A 22,447-nucleotide genomic window follows, 5' to 3' on the forward strand; every position below is an offset into this window, starting at 1 on the left:
CACTGACATGGACCAGTTGGGTCTAGATTCGACTCTTGTGTAATTTTCTGCAATTCTAAGTGTAGTCTGCAGGTTAAGTAGCACACATAGAAAAGTTTCTGTAGATCTGAATGATGTGGGATTTGGGCACATTACTTAAGCATTATTGATAACCATTTTCTAACATTAAGTTTACACTATCCAGGATCAAGTAACTTGTAGTGTTCCTACATTTTGCAAAGTAGAAGCCTGCATTTAAAAGTAGGAATCATGCCAGCACACATTATACAAACACATATATAATATTATATATATGTATATAATAAATATATTTGATTAATTATTGAAATTAAGCATGCATGAATAAGGCACCTTGACACTATACTGCAACTTTCAACCGATGAGGAGGACATATCAACGCTGCACATTTTACGAAGCCTAGGTCGAGCACGCTCACTTGTTTTAGGAATATCATCTATATCATCTAGAGTTGACTGCCGTGAGTACAGCATGGTAGCTTCAGTGTAGCAGCTAGCAGTACAAAAAGTTAAAATGACATAGAACATAGAAATTAGACAAAGGTGCACAAAACAGCTGCATGCACAAAAGATTTAAAAGAATCTCAAGATTCTGTTGATGCACACGTATTTTAGGGCTGTATTTTCCGCTGTGGCAATTTGAAAGGAAAAGGTGCAGCTGAACAAAGAGAGTTTCATATCAGTAGAAAGCCTAAAAGACTTTTCACTTTGTTTACCACTGGTTTGAGGGAGCCTTTCCCTTCAAGTACATGTTTAAGAAACATGGGCAATAAAAGAGATAACAGCTGGTATTTGCTTGTTAATGTCATCAATAGGGAACACATTCAGCTTCCCTCAACTGCAGAGTCAAATTAAAAAGTGGGATTCTTTCAGGCCAAGTCTGGCATTACCAAGCTAAATGGGCAGGCAAATTTCGAAGAATCAACAAAGTGCTAGCAGTGAGTAAGATAGAATCAGCTGATTTTCATTGATCGGCTATTCTCAACCAAGCACCAAAACCTAATAAGATAATAATTAGGCTATTTACTGTTAGCTTATATTTTGTATAGTAAAAAAGGAAAGAAACTAAGGGCAGAAATTTTCAGCCCAGCCCGTTGCCAGGATCTTCTGGGCCCGCCGAAAGTGAATGGACTTTTGGCTGAACCACTGCATCCCGCTTGGCAGGTCCTGCCATGGCGGGGTTGGAAAACCCTGGCCTAAATGTATCTCTCAAGAGATGAAAAACTGCAGTGTATAATAAATATTATGTATTTTAGAATACATAGTGTTTATTGAAAAAGTTTGTACTCCCACATATCATTGAAAACATTATTGTTCTCCAATATAAATAGAATATATATATACACACACATATAAGGTGATTGGTGTGTAAATACGTAAAATATGTGTCATGCTGAGATAATGGGTAATGGTCGATGGATGCCCTTGCGAATGAAAAGTTGTCTCAAGTGATGTTCCACAGGGCTTGGTGTTGGGACCCTTGCTGTTTGTGTTATATATTAACGATTTGGATGTGAACGTGGGGGGCATGATTGAGAAATTTGCAGATGACACAAAGATTTGCCGAGTAGTGGATAGTGTAGAGGATAGCCATAATCTCCAAAACGATATAGATGGGTTGCTGGAGTGAGCGGTAAAGTGGCAGATGGATTTTAACATAGAGAAGTGTGAGGTCATACATTTAGGGAGGTCAAACAGTTACAGGGATTACAAAATAAATGGGAATATACTAAGAGGGGTGGATGAAGTGAGAGTTCTTGGCGAACAAGTACAGGTCCCGGAAGGCAGCAGTTCAAGTAGACAAGGTTGTAAAGAAGGCATATGGAATGCTCTCCTTCATTGGCAGAGGTATAGAATATAAAAGTAAGGATCTAATGTTGGAATTGTATAAAACACTGGAGAGGCCACAACTGGAGTATTGTGTGCCGTTCTGGTCACCACATTACAGGAAGGACATAATAGCTCTGGAGAGAGTGCAGAGGAGGTTTACAAGAATGTTGCCAGGGTTAGAAAAGTGTAGCTACGAGGAGAGATTGGATAGGTTGGGGTTATTTTCCTTAGAACAAAGAAGGCTGAGGGGTGACTTGATTGAGGTATACAAAATTATGAGGGGAATAGATAGAGTGGACAGGATAAAATTGTTTCCCTTGATGGAGAATTCTAGAACCAGGGGACATAGATTCAAGATAAGTGGCAGAAGGTGTAGGGGGCACATGAGGAAGAACTTTTTTATGCAGAGGATAATGGGTGTCTGGAATTCGCTGCCCAAGTTGGTGGTAGAGGCAGAAACTTTAAACTCTTTTTAAAAAGTACCTGGATCTGCACCTTAAGTGCTATAAGCTGCAGGGCTATGGGCCAGGTGCAGGAAGGTGGGATTAGAAAGGGCACCTGGGTGTCCTCAGGCTGGCATGGACAAGATGGGCCGAATGGCCTCCTTCTGCGCTGTAACTTTTCTATGGTTCTATGGTTCTAAATAAAGTCATCTTTGCTCCTTTCTGCTTAGAGAGACACAGATTCTGAAAAGAAAGAGAGGTTCAGCATCTACCTGTAAGAAAAATTATCCAAAAAAAATAAGCACTAGGTGAAGGCAAAATACTACAGGAACATAGATGATGGGTTAGAATGAAAAATGACTGATAGAATTAAATTTGAAAATGTACCCTTGGTATTAGAAGTAAACTGCACCGTTTTCTAAAAGAAAATGATTGCCATAGGAAATATTTTATATCAGAAGAAAGATGTAATTTCCCAAGGCTGCACCACATTGGAGGGGCCTCATAAGCTGGGGGTAACTTATTTGAAAATTGTGTGTGAACTGTATGCAATTTTGCATTCATGAATGGAAGATCTTGGACAATTTGCTTGTGATTTCCTAATAAGCAACCTCCTGCATTTAAGACCTAGCTGGTAGTGTGGAGCCATGTAAAATTCTACTAAAAGTGCTAAATGTGAATATTCTTTCTCCAATCTTATTTCTGTTACATCAGTTCATTGTGCAAGCCTCTCAAGTAGCTTCAAAACAAAATGAAGAAAATACATCAAAATTTATGGACTGGATTTCGCAGTCAGTGGTGAAACAACAGCATGAGGAACTGATCTCTAAGAAAGCTGCCCACAAAGATCCAGCCGTCTCTGTGGCATAAATTTTCCCTTCCACAATGTCAGTTTGAATCTGGCACCATGTTAAGGGAAATCTCTAGGCACCCAGCAGCAGTGATGTCATCACACAGGTAAGCAGCCATGCACATTGAAGTATTCTCACAGAGAGCAATCCAGAAAGTAGAAACCACTGAATTCCTTCTATATTAATTTTGAATTTTTATAGGTAGCAAAAGAAATAATTGGGACATCTGCATGTAATTAAGGTAGATGTAAAAACATTGTAGAACTATATAAAAATGTTTTTTCGAATATGCAAACTTTATCGTAATGGAGGAATCTGAAATTCAACAAATTATATAAACATATAAAATTACTTTTGCTGTTGGCTTCAGAGGAGTAATGACAGCCATAGCTGACAGTTTTTCCAACATTATTATTGCAAAATCTGGAGTATTAATTTTAGGTCAAATGTGACATATTGATTCTGATGAAAGATCATTGACTTGGAATTTTGGACAGAGTTTAATGTTAGTGATGGGGGTCTCACCGCCAGTTGGAGAACCAGCAGGAGCCCTGCATCATCTCCATTTGTGAAAGCCTATCTGAATTAAGTGCCCATCAGGCACTTAATTGGCCAGTGTGGGCCTTCCTTGGGATTTAGCACCCCAGGGGCGGAAATTTCCTCCTCCAAGAGCAGCTGGCCAATCAGACGTCAACAGGTCTCCATTGTCCATCACTGCCATCAGGAGCAGTCGCTGTTGCCAGTAATGCAGCCGCCAGAGCTCGAGGACTGATGAGGGACTCAGGCCACAGGTGAGCACGAGTGGGATAAGGGTTATTGGGGGTGGAGGGGCGGTCACAGGATGGAGGGGGAGGGAGGGGAGCAGAAGAAAGGGCAGGTGGGTGGCTCTCAGTGGGTCCCTTGATCAAGTACTGAGTGCCTTTGAACAAAGGACCCCCACAGAAGCCTGCAAACAAATCTGACGGGCTTTTCAGGCTCCCTGCATTGGGACTCACTGGTCGGCTGTTGGTTGAACACCAGCAGTGGCAGGATGATACCCTTAAGTGCACATCCCACCATGGACTAAATTGAAAGGAAGCAGAAAGGCAATGGGGTTCCCACTCCACATCCTCCCTCCTGATTAAATGTCCCTCCACCACCAAACTCACCAGCAGGGGGTGGGCGTTAAATTGCACTCATTAACTTTGTTTTTCCCTCCACAGATATCACCACTGACTATTTGCAATATCTTCTGTTTTTATTTCACAGGAACAAGAACACAACAAATAGGAACAGGAGTAGACGGTTGAGCCTGATCTGCCACTCAATATGATCATGGCTTCAACTCCACTTTTCTGCCCAATCCCTATTCCTTGATTCCCCAAGAGATCAAAAATTTGTCTATCCCAGCCTTAAACAAATTCAATGATGAAACATCTGCAAACTTCTGTGATAGAGAATTCCAAAGATTCACAACACTTTGAGTGAAGTAATTTCTCCTCATCTCAGTCCTAAAAGATTGGCCCAACATTTTTCATGTTTCCAGCATCCACAGTATTTTGTTCTTATATTGGATTTCTGCCTGGGTTGAATGTTATTAAATTATAATCTTTCTGTAATGCTCAAATCTGTGTGGAAGCTGTTGAATTCATATCATGCAAGGCTTCTTTATGAGGGGCAGGTGTGTGGTTGGAGGGGATGGCTGCAGTAATTCAGCCATAGATTCAATGACAAAATCAGCATTAATGACAAGATGCAGTAGCTGTGAACAATGGAAATCCCAAGGGATCAGTTATGTTAAATGGGTACATTATTAATAATTATCTTGGGTCATCAACAATTATTAATAACTTCATTGGTGAAACAGCCATTGGTGAAACTAGGTTAATTAAACCATGATTAGTATAATATCTACAGACACTTCTAAGGACAGTGTCTCTCCATGGGCTGGAATTTATTACCCCCCCGGCGGCAGGGACAGAGTTACCTAAAATACATTGGGCGCAGTGCCCACCGCCTACCCTCCCACCTCCACTCCACCACAATTTTACCAGCAGCGGCAGAGCCGTCGCATAGTTCGCTCACCCTTGAGCCAAATGAGGCCCTTAAGGACCTCACCCTGCCACCGCTGGGATTTAACCAAAGAACATTATCTACATAAATATGTTAGCAACAGCCACATAAACTATTCCTGCTTGGAATAGTGTCTTCACATTTGGGGTTGAAGATGACTGACGGAGGGGTTAATTGGATAACAGGCAAAATAATGGATGCCTTGAGTTTGCCTTCTTAATAGTGGAGAGAAAGACCATCCAGAGCTAAGAAGAAAACAAGACAAGAGATAAGGGAGGGAGAGAGAAAGAGAGATGGAGAAAGACTCAAAGACCAAAAGACTAAAGCTGTGGCAGAAATCATTTGTGTGCTCTGCCATCCTGATCTTGACACGGGAGTATATTCCACATTAAACTGTAAATCATCGCCTAAGTTTGTTGACATAGTTTATTTGAGAACTTAATAAACATGCCCTGACTTTGTCTCAATAAAGTCGATTCACAACAAAGTTTTGCTCTCAAGTCTGATCCTGCCTTGAACGGGTGCAAGGACTCCCGAAATCATCCATGCAGCAAAACCAATTGTCATTTGAAATTGTGAATCAGCTCAGCTTTGAATGTTTAAGCTAGCAAAGGATAATTCCATATTTAGAGTCAAAACAAGCTCCATCCTCATTATAACCTAAATAAGTGTAGGAAATATATATTCTCACTGTAAGGACTGTAGGGGAGGATAAGTGATATTGAGTATCTACCTCAAATATTTGCTTTGTATCTTAATTTTTAGTTAATGTTAAACTAGAGCCAAAACTATGTTTATATTTTTAAAAATATTCAAAGTACTGGAAATACTTAACAGTCTGGCAGCATTTGTGGAGAGAGAAATAGAGTTAACATTTTGAGTCTTCAGAATTGAAAAAAGGTAGAAATATGATGGGTTTTACGCTGTTGAAAGGGCTGGGGGGAAGAACAAAAGCGAAGATCTGGGGCAAAGATGTCATGGATCAAAAGGCAAAGAACATGGCAATGGTTGTAATAAAGAAAGAAAGTATTTGTCTAGAGTGATTGTGAATAGCAGAATAGTGAACAGTTTTGACCAAAAACAAATTCATGAAAAACAAGACTCAAATGGCACACAGCAAAAAAAAACACAGAATCAAAATTGGGGGGTAGAGTTGATGGTCGGATATTGTTGAACTCAATGTTGAGTTTAGAAGGCTTTTAAGTGCCTAATCAGAAGATGAGGTTCTGTTCCTTAAGCTTGCATTGGCCTTCACTGGTATACTGTACCACGCTGAGGACAGATATATGGATGTGAGAACAAGGTGGTGAATTAAAATGGTGAGCAAACAGAAGCTTGGGGTCATGCTTTCAGAATTGGGGGACGTATTTTGCAAAGTGGTCACCCAATCTGTGTTTGGTCCCCCCAAAGTAGAGGAGACCCAATTGTGAGCAGTGAATACAGTAAATTAACTTTAAATAAGTACAAGTAAATCACTGCTTCACTTGGAAGGAGTGTTTGGAGTTTGGACATTAGGGGGAGAGGAGATAAAAAGACAGGTGTTACACCTCCTGCTATTGCATGGGAAGATGCTGTGGGAAGGGAAGAGGCTTTGGAGGTGGGATTGAGGAGTAGATCAGGATGTCACAGAGGGAATGGTTCCTTTGGAATGCTGACAGGGGATGGGAACAGAAGATTTTTTGGCAGTGGCATTTTTCTGGATGTGGTGGAAATGAAGGGGGATGATCTTTTGAATATGGAGGCTGGTGTGGTGGAAAGTGAGCAGTTCTGGAGGGAGGAGAAGAGGTGAGAGCATAAGTGCAGGAAGTGGGTTGGATATAGTTGAGGGAAAAGGAAGACATATCAGATATGCTGTTGTGGAAGGTTTCATCATCAGATGTGATGGAGATAGAGAAACTGGAAGAATGGAATGGAGTCCTTACAGGAGGAAGGGTGTGAGAAGGTGTAGTCAAGGTAGCTGTGAGTCAGTGGGCTTATAATTATAATGTCTACTAACATTCACCATTAATCTTGTCTTCTCATGTCCTGTTATTTCACTAGAACTGTTTATGAACATTTACACTCCACAGTTTGGCTGCAGAGCATACTGAAATTCATGGAGGTTTCATCCATGATGCCGATGTAATTTAATGGTATTCTTGTTTCTGTCATTGTCCTATGATGAATGACTGGAAACTGGCCATTTTGGTATTGAGGTCTTTTGGTAGTCTCTGATAAACCTTGGTCTTCTGTCGCAACACTAGTCTGTTCTGTTCCATAATGCAGCTATACCAGACAGGTGTTGGTCTGAAATCTTTGTTGAACTCAGGGTTTGGTTTGGCCCAGTTAAGTGCATATATATGTAATGCATTTCTACTGATGATGTAACCATTCGACAATTTTTGAGGACCCATGCAATACATGCTTCTCAAGATCAGGCCAGTGGCTGGTTCTGATGGCCTATTTAGCAGCCAAATTCTTGAGAGCTGATTCCTTCTTCTTTCATTCTCATACTAGTTTTTCACTAACACCAAATTTCCTTGATATTGCACAGTTATTTGACAAGTCAGCAAATGTTATGACTTCTGGCTTGAAAGTAGTTTTGTATGTTCTCCATTTTTCTGGAGGACCTATTCCTGTTTTTCACTTGCTACGACATGCATGGTTTGTTCTGTCTGGGTGTGTCTTAAACCCTCATGCATCTGCTTCACCAAATAGCCTGTATCGCCTGCCTTGAACCCATGTGCTGAATTACTGCATAAGGTTAGATCACATCTTCATTTTCTGTATCAAGGGAGTACAAGCTTTTTTCACTTGTACACAACCTGTTCTTATAATTTAACCCTTTTAAACTGGTACTTTGCTGGTGCATTGGTGTTATACCCCCTCCAAGGCCAATATATCCCTCCCGAGCTGCAGTTCCCAGAACGGAACACAGAATACTCTGACCAATTATACAAAGCTATGGTTAGACCCTATTTTAGAGCATTGTGTGTTCAGTTCTTGTACTCCCTTGATACTGAAAATGAAGATGTGATCTGAATTGTTCATGACGATTAATGGAGTTGTTAGGATAGAGGGAAACTATTTCCTCTGATGAGGGAGTCAAGGACAAGGAAGCCATACTCTTAAAATTAGAGCTAGGAGGGTTAAGGATGGTGTCAGGAAGCACTTTGTCATACAACAGGTAGAAATCTGGAACTCTCTTCCCCAAAAACCTATGGAAGCTGGGGGTTAATTAAAAATTTCAATATTGAAATTCATAGGCCAGAATTTTTCCGCCCCCCTGCACAGGAAGTGCATAGCGCTTCTCGTCGGGCAGCCTGCTGGGCGGACCTTAATTGGCCCGCCCACTCAAAATGGCAGCAGGGCCCGCTTCGGTGGCGGTGATTGGGCCTTCCCGCCCATCAAGGGCAAAATTCTGCCCATAGATTTTTGTTAGGTAGGAGTATTAATGGGTAGGAGAGGCATCTGAATGACCCCCAGGGTGTGATCAACACTGCCTTTTAGCGAGTCCCCCGGTCCAGCTGGTCATACCTGAAAATGTTCCATGCTCAGGGTTACAAGTCCCTAGTGAAATTTCTTATCAAACATTTCTTATCAAGACAACAGTGTGAATGATGTTGGCACCACTTGTGTCAACACTTCACTGGGTATGGAAATATCACCTACTGGTGGTTGCCACGATGAATGCCAAGCTGTAAGTTCCAAATAAAGTAAAAGCAGCCAAGGAGACTGGATCTTGAATAACTAAAAGATTCTGTCATTGCAGTGATGGAAGCAACTAGGCAACATTAAAACCTGGCTTAACCAGAATCCAACAATGATCGGAAAGTTGGAAGACCTTGGTCACCTACGCCATTCGGCATGGCATTTAGATGACGACAAAGGGTATTAAGGATAATGGAATCAAGTTGGGTAGATGGAGTTAAACAGGGATCAATCATAATCCAAATGAATTGCTGCACAAGGTCAAGGTCTTGAAAGATCACAAAAAGCAGGGCAAATTCAATCAAGCCAATTACTGCCCCATCAGTTTAATCTTATTCATCAAAAGAGTGATGCAAGGTGTCCTTGACAGTGCTAACAAGCACCACTTACTCAAGAATAATCTGCTCATTGATACTCAGTTTGGGTTCCTCTAGGGGAACTCGGCACCATACCTCATACCTTATTACAACCTTGGTCCAAATATTATCAAAAGAGCTGAATTCAAGAGGTGAGGTTGCAATAAGGCAGCTTTTGACTGAGTGTGGGATGAATGAGCCCTAGCACCATTGAAGTGAGGGGAAATCAGGGGGAAAACTCTCCAATATCTAGCACAGTGGAAGATAGTTGTGGCTGTTGGAGGCAAATCATTACAGCCCAGGACTTTGCTGCAGGAGATCCTCAGGGTAGTATCTTAAGCAGGTCAGAGGCTGGGAAATCTTTGGCATGTAAGTCATCTACTGACTCTCAAAGTCTGTCCACCATCTACAATATAAAAGCCATGACTATGATGGAACACCTTCCATTTGCCTGAATGAGTTCAGCTTCAACATCATTCAAGAAGTTCGACACCATCCAAGCCAAAACAGCCCACCTGATCAGCCCCCATTCACCACATTAAATAGTCACTTCCTCCACTACCATAGTGGCGTTATCATTCTGACTTGCATGAAGGTGGATTTTTAAAAAAATATTTTGGGAATATGGTGGTATTCTGTAAAGAATGTGAGTGTGTGTGTGTGTGTGTGTGTGTGTGTGTGTGTGTGTGTGTGTGTGTGTGTGTGTGTGTGTGTGTGTGTGTGTGTGTGATTAATTAAACTGGGGTAAGGTTAATAGAGGCAGCTTGTCTTTGAGAGTTGAGAGATAAAAGGGTAAAGGTTCTAGATGCTTGCATTTGTAATGAGGGGCTATGATGAAGTTGGATTTATAAGTAAATAAGTTGGGTTTTAAAAAATTGCATGAGGAGATAGATAGGGACTTGGCTCTTCAGCTGTTGAATTTCAAAGGGGAGTTTAAGGGACTTTTACAACTTACAAAGGTTTCATAAGTAACCAAGAGAAGGTTATTAAATTTTATTTGATCAGAAAGGGGAGGCAATAGGAAAATCTGAAAGATTTTTATATTTCGGAAAAATTGAGTTCAAAAAGGTGCTGATGGCAATGGAATTTGAGATGAAAGGGGAAAAGGATATTGAAGGAAAGACGTTGAGCTGAGTTGTGATGGCTGTGTGGGGAAGCTGGCCTGAGACCAGATCTGTGCTGACAGAAGGTGTGAAATCTGAAACAGTCATCCAGTCAAACCAGAAAAGTTTTTGTTTCAGAAAGTAGTTCGTTTTCTGAACTTGACTTTCCACAGCAGAGCAGAAGTGTCAGAGGAGTTGTGTGGTATATCTTTCCTAAAGTAACAACAATTTTGCTTTACTGTAATGTTACTGGAAATTTATAGTTAAAAATCCATAATGGGGTTGTTTCCAAGTACTTTACTTGTGTGTTCTGACCAAGTGGGTTTTTTGGGGGGACGTTCCGTAAGACTGTTTCAGTTGTGTAACTTTAATCTTAAGTGTTTAAGATTGTTTTCTTCCTGCTAATAAATATTTTCACATTTTAAAATCTCAAGAGTGGCACTGGAGTTCTATGCTTCTGGGATCAGTAGCTTTCCCTCCTCATTTTCAAAATACAAAAAAAGAGGTTATGATCAGTAAGACAGGCTTCCCTCTGGGATCTGGCTTGCTCAGCAAATAATATTGGCTCTGGTCATAATACTAGGGAATAATCACTGTTCCTTCGCTGTCACTGGGTCAAAGTTCTAGAAAACCTCCTTAACAGGAATCTGGGTGGAATCAAACAACAAGGACTGCAGTGGTTCAAGAAGGTGACTCATCATTGACCTATAGGCAGTGATATTTAGATCAACAGCAAGCATTTTTCAGGCATTATATATGTTCATAAGTCTCCTAAATGGAGAGCAAGAAGTTATTACAAGCAAGAGTGTGTCTCCCACCATATTGGTAAAGGATCAAACAGTCAGTGTACAGCAGTGCCACATCTGTAGGTTATGAATTTGATTGTGAACAAAGATAAATTAGTAGAGCAGCAATTCTAATTCAACTAGAAAATACCAACTTATCAATTAAAATGTAGAGTGTCATGATCATAAATTTACATTGGTTCAATGAATTAATGTTAGTCATATTTTCCAGAACAAGATCCCAGATAGATTTGGTTTGCTTTGTTCTTGTGAAGTAGGACAAATAGTTAGTCTAAAGTGCTAAGTATAAATTCTAGTTCCTATGCTTTGTTGTTGTTAATGGAATGAGACTCCATAATTTGGTCCCAGCTCTTTGGTTCAGGATCAGAAATTGTTTATACGAATTGCTTCCTCATGTAATGCCACTTATGGTTGTATGTTATGCACATATCTGAAATAGATGTGAGCTTATTTATATCAGACCTCAAGTCTGTTTGAGGCTCTCACTACAAGATTTGTTTGGCCTGATGTAGCCACACCTGAGACGCCAGCACTCAGGAATACCAGAACACCACTACATCTCTAATTGATCATTCTCTTCCCCACTAAAACACTTCCTTTCCCGATACCTTTCACTTACTTACCAGAGCACTACTACTGAAATTGGAGCAGCCCAGCCTTCTATTCATCTATGACAGTGTGCTGCCTATTAGTGTCCATAACCTACTGGCTGAATGATAATGAGGCTTGAGGGTGCATCTCGGGCCTTGCCGTTCAGGTGCAAGCATTCATCCCTGTGACCCACGCCCAGGCAATACATATATTTAACAAAAACAATAGCCTGAAGATTATGTGCATTGAGTTAAGCAAGATCCTTTATAATGAATACAGATTTTTTTTTAAAAAACTGTTCCAAGTTGTGTATCTTACACTTATGAGTTATATTGGCACAATTTTGATAACTTTCTGCCATTGTCAGACAATATAGCAAGTTTAATAAGTTTGTGGAACAATTGTGCACCAACTGATTTAAAAAGTGTTTAAAATACAACATTCCGATCAGATGAACATTTGAACAGTCAAACTCTATTAAGGACAATCAGGCCAGTTTGAAATCTGCAAACATTTCTTATAACACACCATAGGATTTTAAACATTGTGGAACAGTATGTCTGCTCTAGGTATATCCTGGCTTTGATTTTAATGAACAACCCCTAAATTCATGTCCGTTCAGACTGAATTGAATTGATTCAAATAATTTCTGATAGGAAACAAACAATAAAATGTTAAGAACAAACAGTTCTGAAGCAATTACCTGGACAGACTATCACGAGAAGCTATAGAATCCGTGCTATCCATTCTCTCAGCACCAACTTCTCGGTTTCCTTCGTGGATAATTAAAGCAGCACATCTGGTACCATCATCATTTCTATCCAGACCTGACTCTCGTGAACTGTGCATTTTCATCTGGTGCTTGTAGTAATTATGGATACTGTCACGGCATGGAACATTTCCCTATAGTAGAGCAACACAAAAGTTGATGAACAGATAATCAATCAACTATGCAGGACCAATTTGTATTGAACAAGTTAAAGGAAAGCACATTTTGGTTAAAAATGCATTATCTGTATGCATCGCTTTTTCTGAATCTCTATATGAGGCAGATTTCTGTGAATAAAAACAAGGGACTATTGTGAAGGTGGATGTTATTTTTTAAAATATTTTTGGGAATATGGTGGCATTCTATGAAGAAGGGTGTGTGTGTGTTTGTGTGTGTCCATGGACAAAATTTTCCCGTTGGTGTGCACGGGCGGGCCCTGCACGTCCACGCTTAAAATGACACGCGGTGATGTCAGGTGAGAGTTCTGACGTCACCACACGCCATCGCGATATTTCGCTGGACGGGCGCGCGATGATGTCTGACGCATGCCCGCCTTTAATTAATGGGCCACTTAAGGCCCTTGACTCACCAATTGATGCTGATTTTTCGGCGCCCATGCTATCTTCAGGTCGGCGCATGGGCGCAATGGGCAGGCGGGTAGGACACATTTGTATTGAACTCATCTATGGGCAGGATAAGAGGGCTCACTGGGGTCACGAGTGTGCATAGTCAAGTATTTATCTTTGAAAGTTTTTGAAGCTTGACTGTGTAACCTGCAGTACTTCAAAACGCATACCAGCTGCTTTTTCTGGACTCTTATCCTTCAGGTCAGCACTCTGCAGTGATTAATCCTTTCTGGGCCTGCAGGTTTCTGGAATGGGAGCTGAACTTTCCACCGGAGGCAGCTCCTCTGAGGAGGGAGGGCTGGAAGGGGGAGGAGGCCAGGAGTGCATATTCAGACTCCAGGGGAGTCACTTTGGGAGGACAGGCACGGGCACAAGGGAAGCAGGTCTAAGAGATAATCTAAGGCGGAACGGGCTACAAAAGATGCCACATCCTGCTGTCAGGGTATAAAGGGGGCTACCTCAATATGTCTGAGATGCAGTGCCGAAGGAGGCTCTTTCAAGGGAGACGGTCAACTATATCTGTCAGATGATAGGGCCTGAGATCTCCGCTAACTGTGTACGTGGCCAGTGGCTCTGAAGGTCACAGCTGCCCTCAACATCTATGCCTCTGGCTCCTTTCCGGGGTCGGTGGGTGATCTTTGCGGTGTCTCCCAATCAGCTGTCCACACTTGTGTTAAGCAGGTTACAGATGCTCTGTTCAGGCGTGCATTGACCTTCATCCACTACCGTAGGGACCAGGCAAGCTAGACGCAGTGAGCCAGAGGCTTCGCAGCAATTGCTGGCTTCCCCCAGAATCAGAATCACAGAATCACACAGTGCAGAAGAGGTCTGCACCAACATGTGAGAAACACCTGACCTACCTACCTAATCCCATTTACCAGCCCATAGCCTTGAATGTTATGATGTGCCAAGTGCTCATCCAGGTACTTTTTAAAGGATGTGAGGCAACCCGCCCCCACCACCCTCCCAGGCAGTGTATTCCAGACTGTCACTACCCTCTGGGTCAGTCACAAGGGGGCATAAGTTCAAGGTGAGGGGCAGGGGGTTTAAGGGGGATGTGAAGAAAAACTTTTTTACCCAGAGGGTGGTAACAGTCTGGAATGCGCTGCCTGGGAGGGTGGTTGTGTCATCCACAAACTTACTAATCCTACTCCTCACATAGTCATCTATGTTGTTTATATAAATGACAAATAATAGGGGACCCAGCACAGATCCCTGCGGTACGCCACTGGACACTGGCTTCCAGTCACTAAACCATCCTTCTGTCATCACCCTCTGCCTCCTACAACTAAGCCAATGTTGAATTCACCTTATCAAGTTACCCTGTATCCCATGTGCATTTGCCTTATTTATAAGTCTCCCATGTGGGGCCTTCTCAATGGCTTTGCTGAAATCCATATAAGATACATCAACTGCATTACCCTCGTCTACACACCTGGTCACCTCCTCAAAAAATTCAATCAAATTTGTTAGGCATGACCTCCCTTTGACAAAGCCATGTTGACTATCCCTGATCAAACCTTGCCTCTCCAAGTGGAGATAGATTCTCTCCTGCAGAATTTTCTCCAATAGTTTCCCTACCGCTGACATGAGACTCACTGGCTTGTAGTTTTCTGGCTTATCTCTACGACCCTTCTTAAATATGGGAACCAAATTAGCTGTTCTCCAGTCCTCTGGCATGTCCCTCGTGGCCAGAGAGGAATTAAAAATTTGGGTCAGAGCCCCAGCGATCTCGTCCCTTGCCCCCCTCAGCAGACTGGGACACAAATCATCCGGACCTGGAGCTTTGTCCACTTTTAAGCCTGCCGACACCTCCAATACTTTGTCACTCCCTATATCAATTTGCTTAAGAACTTTGCAGTCTCTCTCTTCGAGTTCAATACCTTCATCCTCATTCTCTTGGGTGAAGATGGATGTGAAGTATTCATTCAACACTTTAGCAATGTCATCTGGCTCCACCCATAGATTGCCCCCTTGGTCCCTTATGAGCCCTACTCCTTCCCTGGTTATCCTCTTCCCATTGATATACTTAAAGAATATCTTGGGATTTTCCCTACTTTTACCATCCAGAGCTTTCTCATATCCCCGCTTTGCACTCCTAATTGCTTTCTTAAGCTCCAACCTGCACTTTCTGTACTCCACTAATGCCTCCACTTATTTGCTTCCCTTGTATCTGCTAAAAGCCTCTTTTCCTTCTCATCGTAAACTAAATATTTCTGGTCATCCATGGTTCTCTGGGCTTGTTACTCCTTCCTATTACCCGAGAGGGAACATGTTGAGCCTGTACCCTCCCTAGTTCCTTTTTGAACACCCCCCATTGTTCCTCTGTAGATTTCCCCACAACTAGCTGTTCCCAGTCTACCTTGGCCAGATTCTGCCTTATTTTACTAAAATCTACTCTTCCCCCAATCCAAAACATTTTTTTGCAACTTATCTATTTCTTTGTCCATAACAAACTTAAACTGTACCATGTTGTGGTCACTATCACTAAAATGCTCTCCCACCACCACCTCAGCTACCTGTCCGGCTTCATTCCCCAGAATTAGGTCCAGCAATGCACGGTCCCTTGTTGGACCCTCTACATATTGACCTAAAAAGTTCTCCTGTACACATTTCAAGAATTCCACTCCATCCAAGCCCTTAACACTATGTCTATCCCAATTAATGTTGGGAAAGTTGAAATCACCTAATATAATTACCCCATTGTTATTGTTTTTACACACCTCCGCAAATTGTGCACATATTTGCTCCTCAATTTCCCGCTGACTATCAGGGGGTCTATAATAAACACCTAACAATGTGGCTGCCCCTTTTTTATGCCTAAGCTCTACCCACAAAGCTTCATTCAATGCCCCCTCCAAGATATCATCCCTCCTTACTGCAGTAACTGACTCCTTAACTAATAATGCACTGCTGCCTCCTTTTTTATCCCCTCCCCTGTCTCGTCTGAAGATTCTACATCCCGGAATGTTGAGCTGCCAATCCTGCCCCTCCCTCAACCACAAGCCAGTTATCCCTGTGGTAACTTTTCTGACACCTCCTGCTTAAAACCCAAAAGGTCAGAAGGATCGTGAGGCCCCGCTTTCATGGTCTGTATTCGTACTGAAAATCAAGATCAAGCGAGCTTTTACCCTTCTGCTCTACGGGAGTTTTCTGTCCTCCCTGATCTCGCTTTAGGACACCTGCGTTACGGTGTGACAGGTGTACCACCACAGTCAAACTCCCCACCTGCCACTGTCCATGGAGCGGGTCACGCCCGGCCGCCTGGGCGCTTCTGACCAGACGCGAGAGCCCCTCGGGGCTCGCCTCCCGGCCTCACCGGCTAAGTGAAAAAACGATAAGCGTAGTGGTATTTCACCGGCAGCCGAGGCCTCCCACTTATTCTACATCTCTCATGTCTCTTCACAGTGCCAGACTAGAGTCAAGCTCAACAGGGTCTTCTTTCCCCGCTGATTCTGCCAAGCCCGTTCCCTTGGCTGTGTGGTAATCCCAGCTCCAATAGCATATATTAAAGTTGCTGCAGTTAAAAAGCTCGTAGTTGGATCTTGGGATCGAGCTGGTGGTCCACCGCGAGGTGAGCTACCGGCTGTCCCAGCCCCTGCCTCTCGGCGCTCCCTTGATGCTCTTAGTTGAGCGTCCTGGGGGTCCAAAGCGTTTACTTTGAGAAAATTAGAGTGTTCAAAGCAAGCCGGTCTCCTGAATATTCCAGCTAGGAATAATGGAATAGGACCCCTGTTCTATTTTGTTGGTTTTCGGAACTGGGGCCATGATTAAGAGGGACGGCCGGGGGCATTCGTATTGTGCTGCTGCCAGAGACTAAGTCCAATTGGTTAATGATTTCTCAGAGCCACACTTGCCTCTCTGCCAGAGACTAAGTCCAATTGGTTAATGATTTCTCAGAGCCACACTTGCCTCTCTGCCAGAGACTAAGTCCAAATGGTTAATGATTTGTCGGGGCCACACTTGCCTCTCCACCAGAGACTAAGTCCAATTGGTTAATGATTTCTCAGAGCCACACTTGCCTCTCCACCAGAGACTAAGTGATGGCTACTATATCACAATTCCACGTGTCAATCCTTACCCTTAACTCATCCGTTTTAGCTGTAATACTCCTGGCATTAAAGTAGAGGCCATCCAGCCTTGCCTTACTCCTTTGAAATTTAATGCAGCTGTACTCCCTCGGACTTGATTGTTTTACTGTATTATGATGTGTCCTTATTCTGCTAACATTCTGTGTGCCCTCCCACTGCCAAATTAGTTTAAACTCCTCCCAACAGCACTAGCAAACCCGCCCACAGGGAGGTTAGTCCCGCTCTGGTTCAGATGTGGACCGTCCTGCTTGTACAGGTCCCACCTTCCGGAGAAACAGTTCCAGTGATCCAGGAATCTAAAACCCTCCCTCCTGCACCAACTCTTAAGCCACGTATTCATCTACGCTATTCTCCTATTTCTGAGCTCGCTAGCATGTGGAGTAATCCAGAGATTACAACCAGAGAGGTCTTGCTTTTTAGTCTACTGCCTAACTCCCTGAATTCTTGATGCAAGACCTCATCCCTCTTTCTACCTATATCATTGGTACCAACATGTCCCATGACCTCTGCCTTATCACCCTCCCCCTTCGGATGTCCTGCAGCCGTTCAGTGACATCCCGGATCCTGGCACCAGGGAGGCAAAAAACCATTCTGGAGTCACATTGACAGCCACAGTAGCGCCTATCTGTTCCCCTGACTATAGAATCCCTTATTACTATTGCTCTTCCTCTCTTCCTCCCTTCCTGTACAGGCTGCTTGTGGTGCCAGAAGCTTGGCTCTGTCTGCACTCCCCCATGTCCAGACTGCACACATGTGGCCATCAAGGCACCAGCAGGTGAGCCCGGTGCCTTTGTTAACAGGAAGGGCTTCCACTCCATAAATGAGCAGATAGTGAGTGATCACAGGATGTTGATTTTACAAGGAAGGGGTGGAATAATACAAAAAGTCCTTTGCTGAGCACTGAACGTTCAGCATCGGAGAGGGGAAGGTCAGGGCCGACGCAAGTTCTGTCGAAGGGTCATGAGGACTCGAAACGTCAACTCTTTTCTTCTCCGCCGATGCTGCCAGACCTGCTGAGTTTTTCCAGGTAATTCTGTTTTTGTGTTGATTTTACAAGTCTGTGCAAGGGACGCAGGCAGCTCCCATAATGCCTACATCCTCAGAGCCTGGGCTGTAGGCTTGATACTCCACACCTAAGTGCAAAATCTGCCAGGTTAGGAACAGTCACGAAGGGCCTTGTTAATAGAGCTGAATGTCCAACAAAGCACTCATTACAGTTATGGAAACTATACACATGCTGAAGAGGCAGTCTCAGCCATGGTGACATATCTGCATTTAGTATGTCAAGCAAACCATCTTATTCCAAAAGAGATTATAGTGTTACAACTCAAAACAAATCAGAAGGACCTCATCTTGGGCCAGCACAAATGCACCAGTGAGAAACCCATGGTGTGCCTAAGATGTTTTTGTTTCTGGGTGCTACATCTTGGTGCTGCCCCATCACTTGGAATGGCATCTGAGACAGCCTGCTGACTCTGCTATCCTGTTGGTCTTGATGACCTTGGCGGTTATCCTCTGGCCTGTGGAGCCAGTGCTGGCCCCACCTGGGAGGGAGCTGCCAATTCCACAGCTGGCATCTCCCCAGTTGTTGCAGCCTCACTGGATGTTACAGTCACTGGGAGAGGGGCGGAGGAGCCGCCACCCTCATCCAAAGTGCCCTGAGAAGTGCCCACAGAGATGCCAGGCAGCTGCTGCGCCAACGTGAGATTGCTTCGGGCCTCCCTGCTCACTGTGGATGGATGGGTACTGAGCTGGGAAAGTTGATGCCCAAACCATTTCCCACACTGGCACTGACCAGCTGAGATCAATGCCACTGTGAGAGCTTGCTCGTCAGAGCACATCCCCAGGAAGCCCATGGAGGACGCATGGGACTCGGGCATGTGGCTCATTGTTTTGGCGATCATCTGCGTAGACTCCTCCACCATGGAGACCAAGCCAAGCACAGCCTCATGTATTTTTCCCAGATGCTCCCGCACACCCAGCTGCATTTCCTGCATCTGCTGCTTCACGGACGACTCCAGAGGCACATCAGCAGGCACCGACTGAGCATGTGCCTGGTCCCCTGCAGTCCTCCAACTGCTGGCGCCATGGGCACTTTCTGTCTCTGCCAGCTCCACCAGTGACTGTGAAATGCCCTTGGACGCTAGCCGATGTTCAAATTCTCATCGAGGCACTAGTATCTGCGCTGGTGCATGCCTCGCAGAAATGGTGTGATGCTGGTGAGACTTCAGACCCCTCAGGTGTGAGAGATGGCCTCTGCTGCTCCTCCTCCTGGCCCTACTCCGCTGATGCTGAAAGGAAGAACAAGGACAGTGGATCAGTTAACGTGGCGACAGTGTCAAAGTGCATCCCTCTCCTCTGGATCATTGTGCACTCATCCTTCCATAACCAATGGTCAAGCCATGTTGCAAAATTAAATCAATTAACATTCTGCACTGCTATTGCTATCAGGAGAACAACGCTGACCTCACTGTTGGGCATAAATACCTGGCCATGGCATCCCAGCTTCACCGACACCAGTGGACTTGGGCGCATGGCACCTCTCCTGATCCAGGGCCTCCTGCTCGAAGCGGCTAAGAATGGTGATATGTGCCTGGCCTCTGCCAGTCCTCACATGCTCTGCCGCATTATGAGTATTCTTCTCCTGAAAATGAGACAAGCATTGATTAGTGCAAATTGCACATGGACTCTCTTCGCATACAGCCCAACCCAACCAGAGTGGGACATTGCAGGGCTCCAGTGCCTCCTCACCCTGCTGCTGCCGAACACCCAGACAAAGATGCTAGGCCTGCTCCCCACCTCCTCACTCCCCCCCTCCCCTTGGATACATGCTGCCTACATCATATTAGGCACCACATGGCATATCCTTCCATAGCAAGGAAGCGCAAGCACATGGAGTGTAGAGCGCAGCAGATGGTTCATTGCCATGCCACCTTGAAGCTCCCCTCCCAGCATGTCTTCACCCTGACTTGGACATGTCCTGGATTTCAAACAGAGTGCCTAGGTGCAGCTCCTCCAGATTGCCCCCAACCCAGTCATGTGGGACATAGTGTAACACATGCTGGGGGCAAAACACATCTCTTCATCACCGTCTCAGTCTGACCTCAGCATGGGCAGTATCTGCTTGCCCACCCAGCAAAGGAAAAATACCGGCAATGATTCAATGCAGTCACTACACTCATTTTGGTGGGGGGGCATGCAGCAAGGTGGTAAGCTGACCTGCTGGGCTAAATGACCAATGCCAACATGGTACTCACCCTGCCAGAGTGCAACAAGTCATTGAAGGGCTTGCGACACTGTATCCAGGTGCACCGCACCATGTCGCGGGAGCTCACCACCTCCGCCACCTCCTCCCGGGCACGCTTCATCATGTGGGAGGGGCCTCCTCCTCCCATCCTGGGGAACCAGCACCTCCTGCTGTGCTGCCACCTCTTTGAGGAGGGCAGTAAGACAGTCATCTGAAAAATGAGGGGCACACTGGCCCTCCCCGCCCTACCCTCCGGCCTGGCCTGTCCCACTGACCTACCCTCCAACCTGGCCTGCTCTGCTGGCCTACCCTCCAGACTGGCCTATTCACCAGAAGCCCTCTGGTGAGCCCTTCCACTTGCCACTGTGAGTAGCCTTGCAAAGGCTGCCAGCGCTTTATATAAACAGGCTGCCGGGTCGCAATTGAACCTGGCGGACAGTGCACTCCCGCCACCGCCCGCCTACTCCCACTATGCTCGGGAGTCACGCATTATACTTGGCGGGCCTTAATTGGTCCTCCTGCACAAAATGGAGGCACGGACCTGATCACAGGCGGCGAGCAGGTCCATGCCCTGCTGCGCCTGCTCTGCTCCCCCACCAAACAGAAAATTCAGCCCCATGACTATTTCAAATTCAGGACATGTCCAAGTCAGGGCGAGGTCAGTAAACATAGTTTGTCTGCATGCATTTGTAATAAGAGGCTATGGTGAAGTTGAATGTGGGAGTAAATAGGCTGGTTTTAAAATTTGCATTAGCTGATAGGTAGGGAATTGACTTTTTAGCTGTTGAATTTCAAAGGGGAGTTTAGAAATGACAAGGGACTTTTACAACTTACAAAGGTTTCATGAGCAAACAAGGGAAGGTTATTAACTTTTATTTGACCAGAAAGTGTAGGCAATAGGAAAACAAGAAAGGTTTTTATATTGGGAAAAGTTGAATTAAAAGAGGTGTTTGAATAAGATGGAATCTGTGGTGAAAGGGAAAAACGATATTTAAGGAAAGATGTGGCTGTGTGGGGAAAATGTCCTGAGACCAGCTCTGTGCTGAGAAAAGGTGCGAAATCTGAGAGTGCCATCCGGTCAAACTAGAAAGTATTTGTCTCAGATAGCAGTTTGTCTCTTTAATTTTCTTGGATTTCCACAGCAGAGTGGAAGAGAACGAGAAGTCGTGTGGTATACTTTTACTAAAGAGACAGCAGTTTGTGCATTGGATAATATTACTGGATTTTTATGGTTAAAAATCTATAAAGGAGCTGTTGCCAAAAGTTTACTTGAGTGTTCTGACCAAGTGGGGTTTTTGGGGGATGTTTTGTAAAACTGTTTTTAACAGTGTAACTTTAATCTTGTGTACTTAAGTTCTTTCCTTCTTGTTAATAAATCTCTTAATTTTAAAATCTTAAAAGTGTTACTGGGATTCTATGCTTCTGGGATCCACAGTTCTCTCCCTCGTTTTCAAAATACAAAAAAAAAGTTATGCTCAGTAAGACAAGTTTCCCATATTGGCTGTGGTCATAACAAATTTGAGGGCTCTTTGCGGGATTTAAAATTCCTTGATTGACTTGGAATTTGTCAATCTAGAGGACAGGAGTACGAGGAGAATACTGAACCCAGGAGTTTTGTATTGAGGGATTTTAAAGTGATTGGACTGGAAAATGGCTCTGGCAGTTGCTAAGACTTTTTTTGGGTGTGGAAGATGTGACTGTGGAGTGTTTGAAATCTCTGACTAATACTCAGCTGAGAGAGTTAACAGATACAAACATATGAACAAAGAGCAGGAGTAGGCCCCTCAAACCTGCTCTGCCATTTAATAACATCACGGCTGATGTGAAAGTAACCTCAAATCTGCAACCCACCTACATCACCCCCTTGCTTACCAATAATCTATCCACTTCTGCCTTAAAAATACTAAAAGACTCTGTTTCCACCACCTTTTCAAGAAGAGAGTTCCAAAGACTCACAACCCTCTGAGAGAAAAAG

The 22,447-nt window shown here is 44.0% G+C and overlaps 1 protein-coding gene across 1 annotated transcript in view; it reads right to left on the minus strand.

The window, feature by feature from the left end:
* LOC121279061 (piezo-type mechanosensitive ion channel component 2-like) overlaps positions 1-22,447 on the minus strand; it is a 1,076,252-nt gene that overhangs the window by 117,493 nt on the left and 936,312 nt on the right. The window contains exon 37 of the mRNA XM_041189919.1: positions 12,443-12,642. Within this exon, the coding sequence (XP_041045853.1) occupies positions 12,443-12,642 (200 nt within the window). The remainder of the gene's footprint in view (positions 1-12,442; positions 12,643-22,447) is intronic.

The sequence above is a fragment of the Carcharodon carcharias genome, chromosome 6, assembly GCF_017639515.1.
Source record: "Carcharodon carcharias isolate sCarCar2 chromosome 6, sCarCar2.pri, whole genome shotgun sequence".
NCBI lineage: Eukaryota > Metazoa > Chordata > Chondrichthyes > Lamniformes > Lamnidae > Carcharodon > Carcharodon carcharias.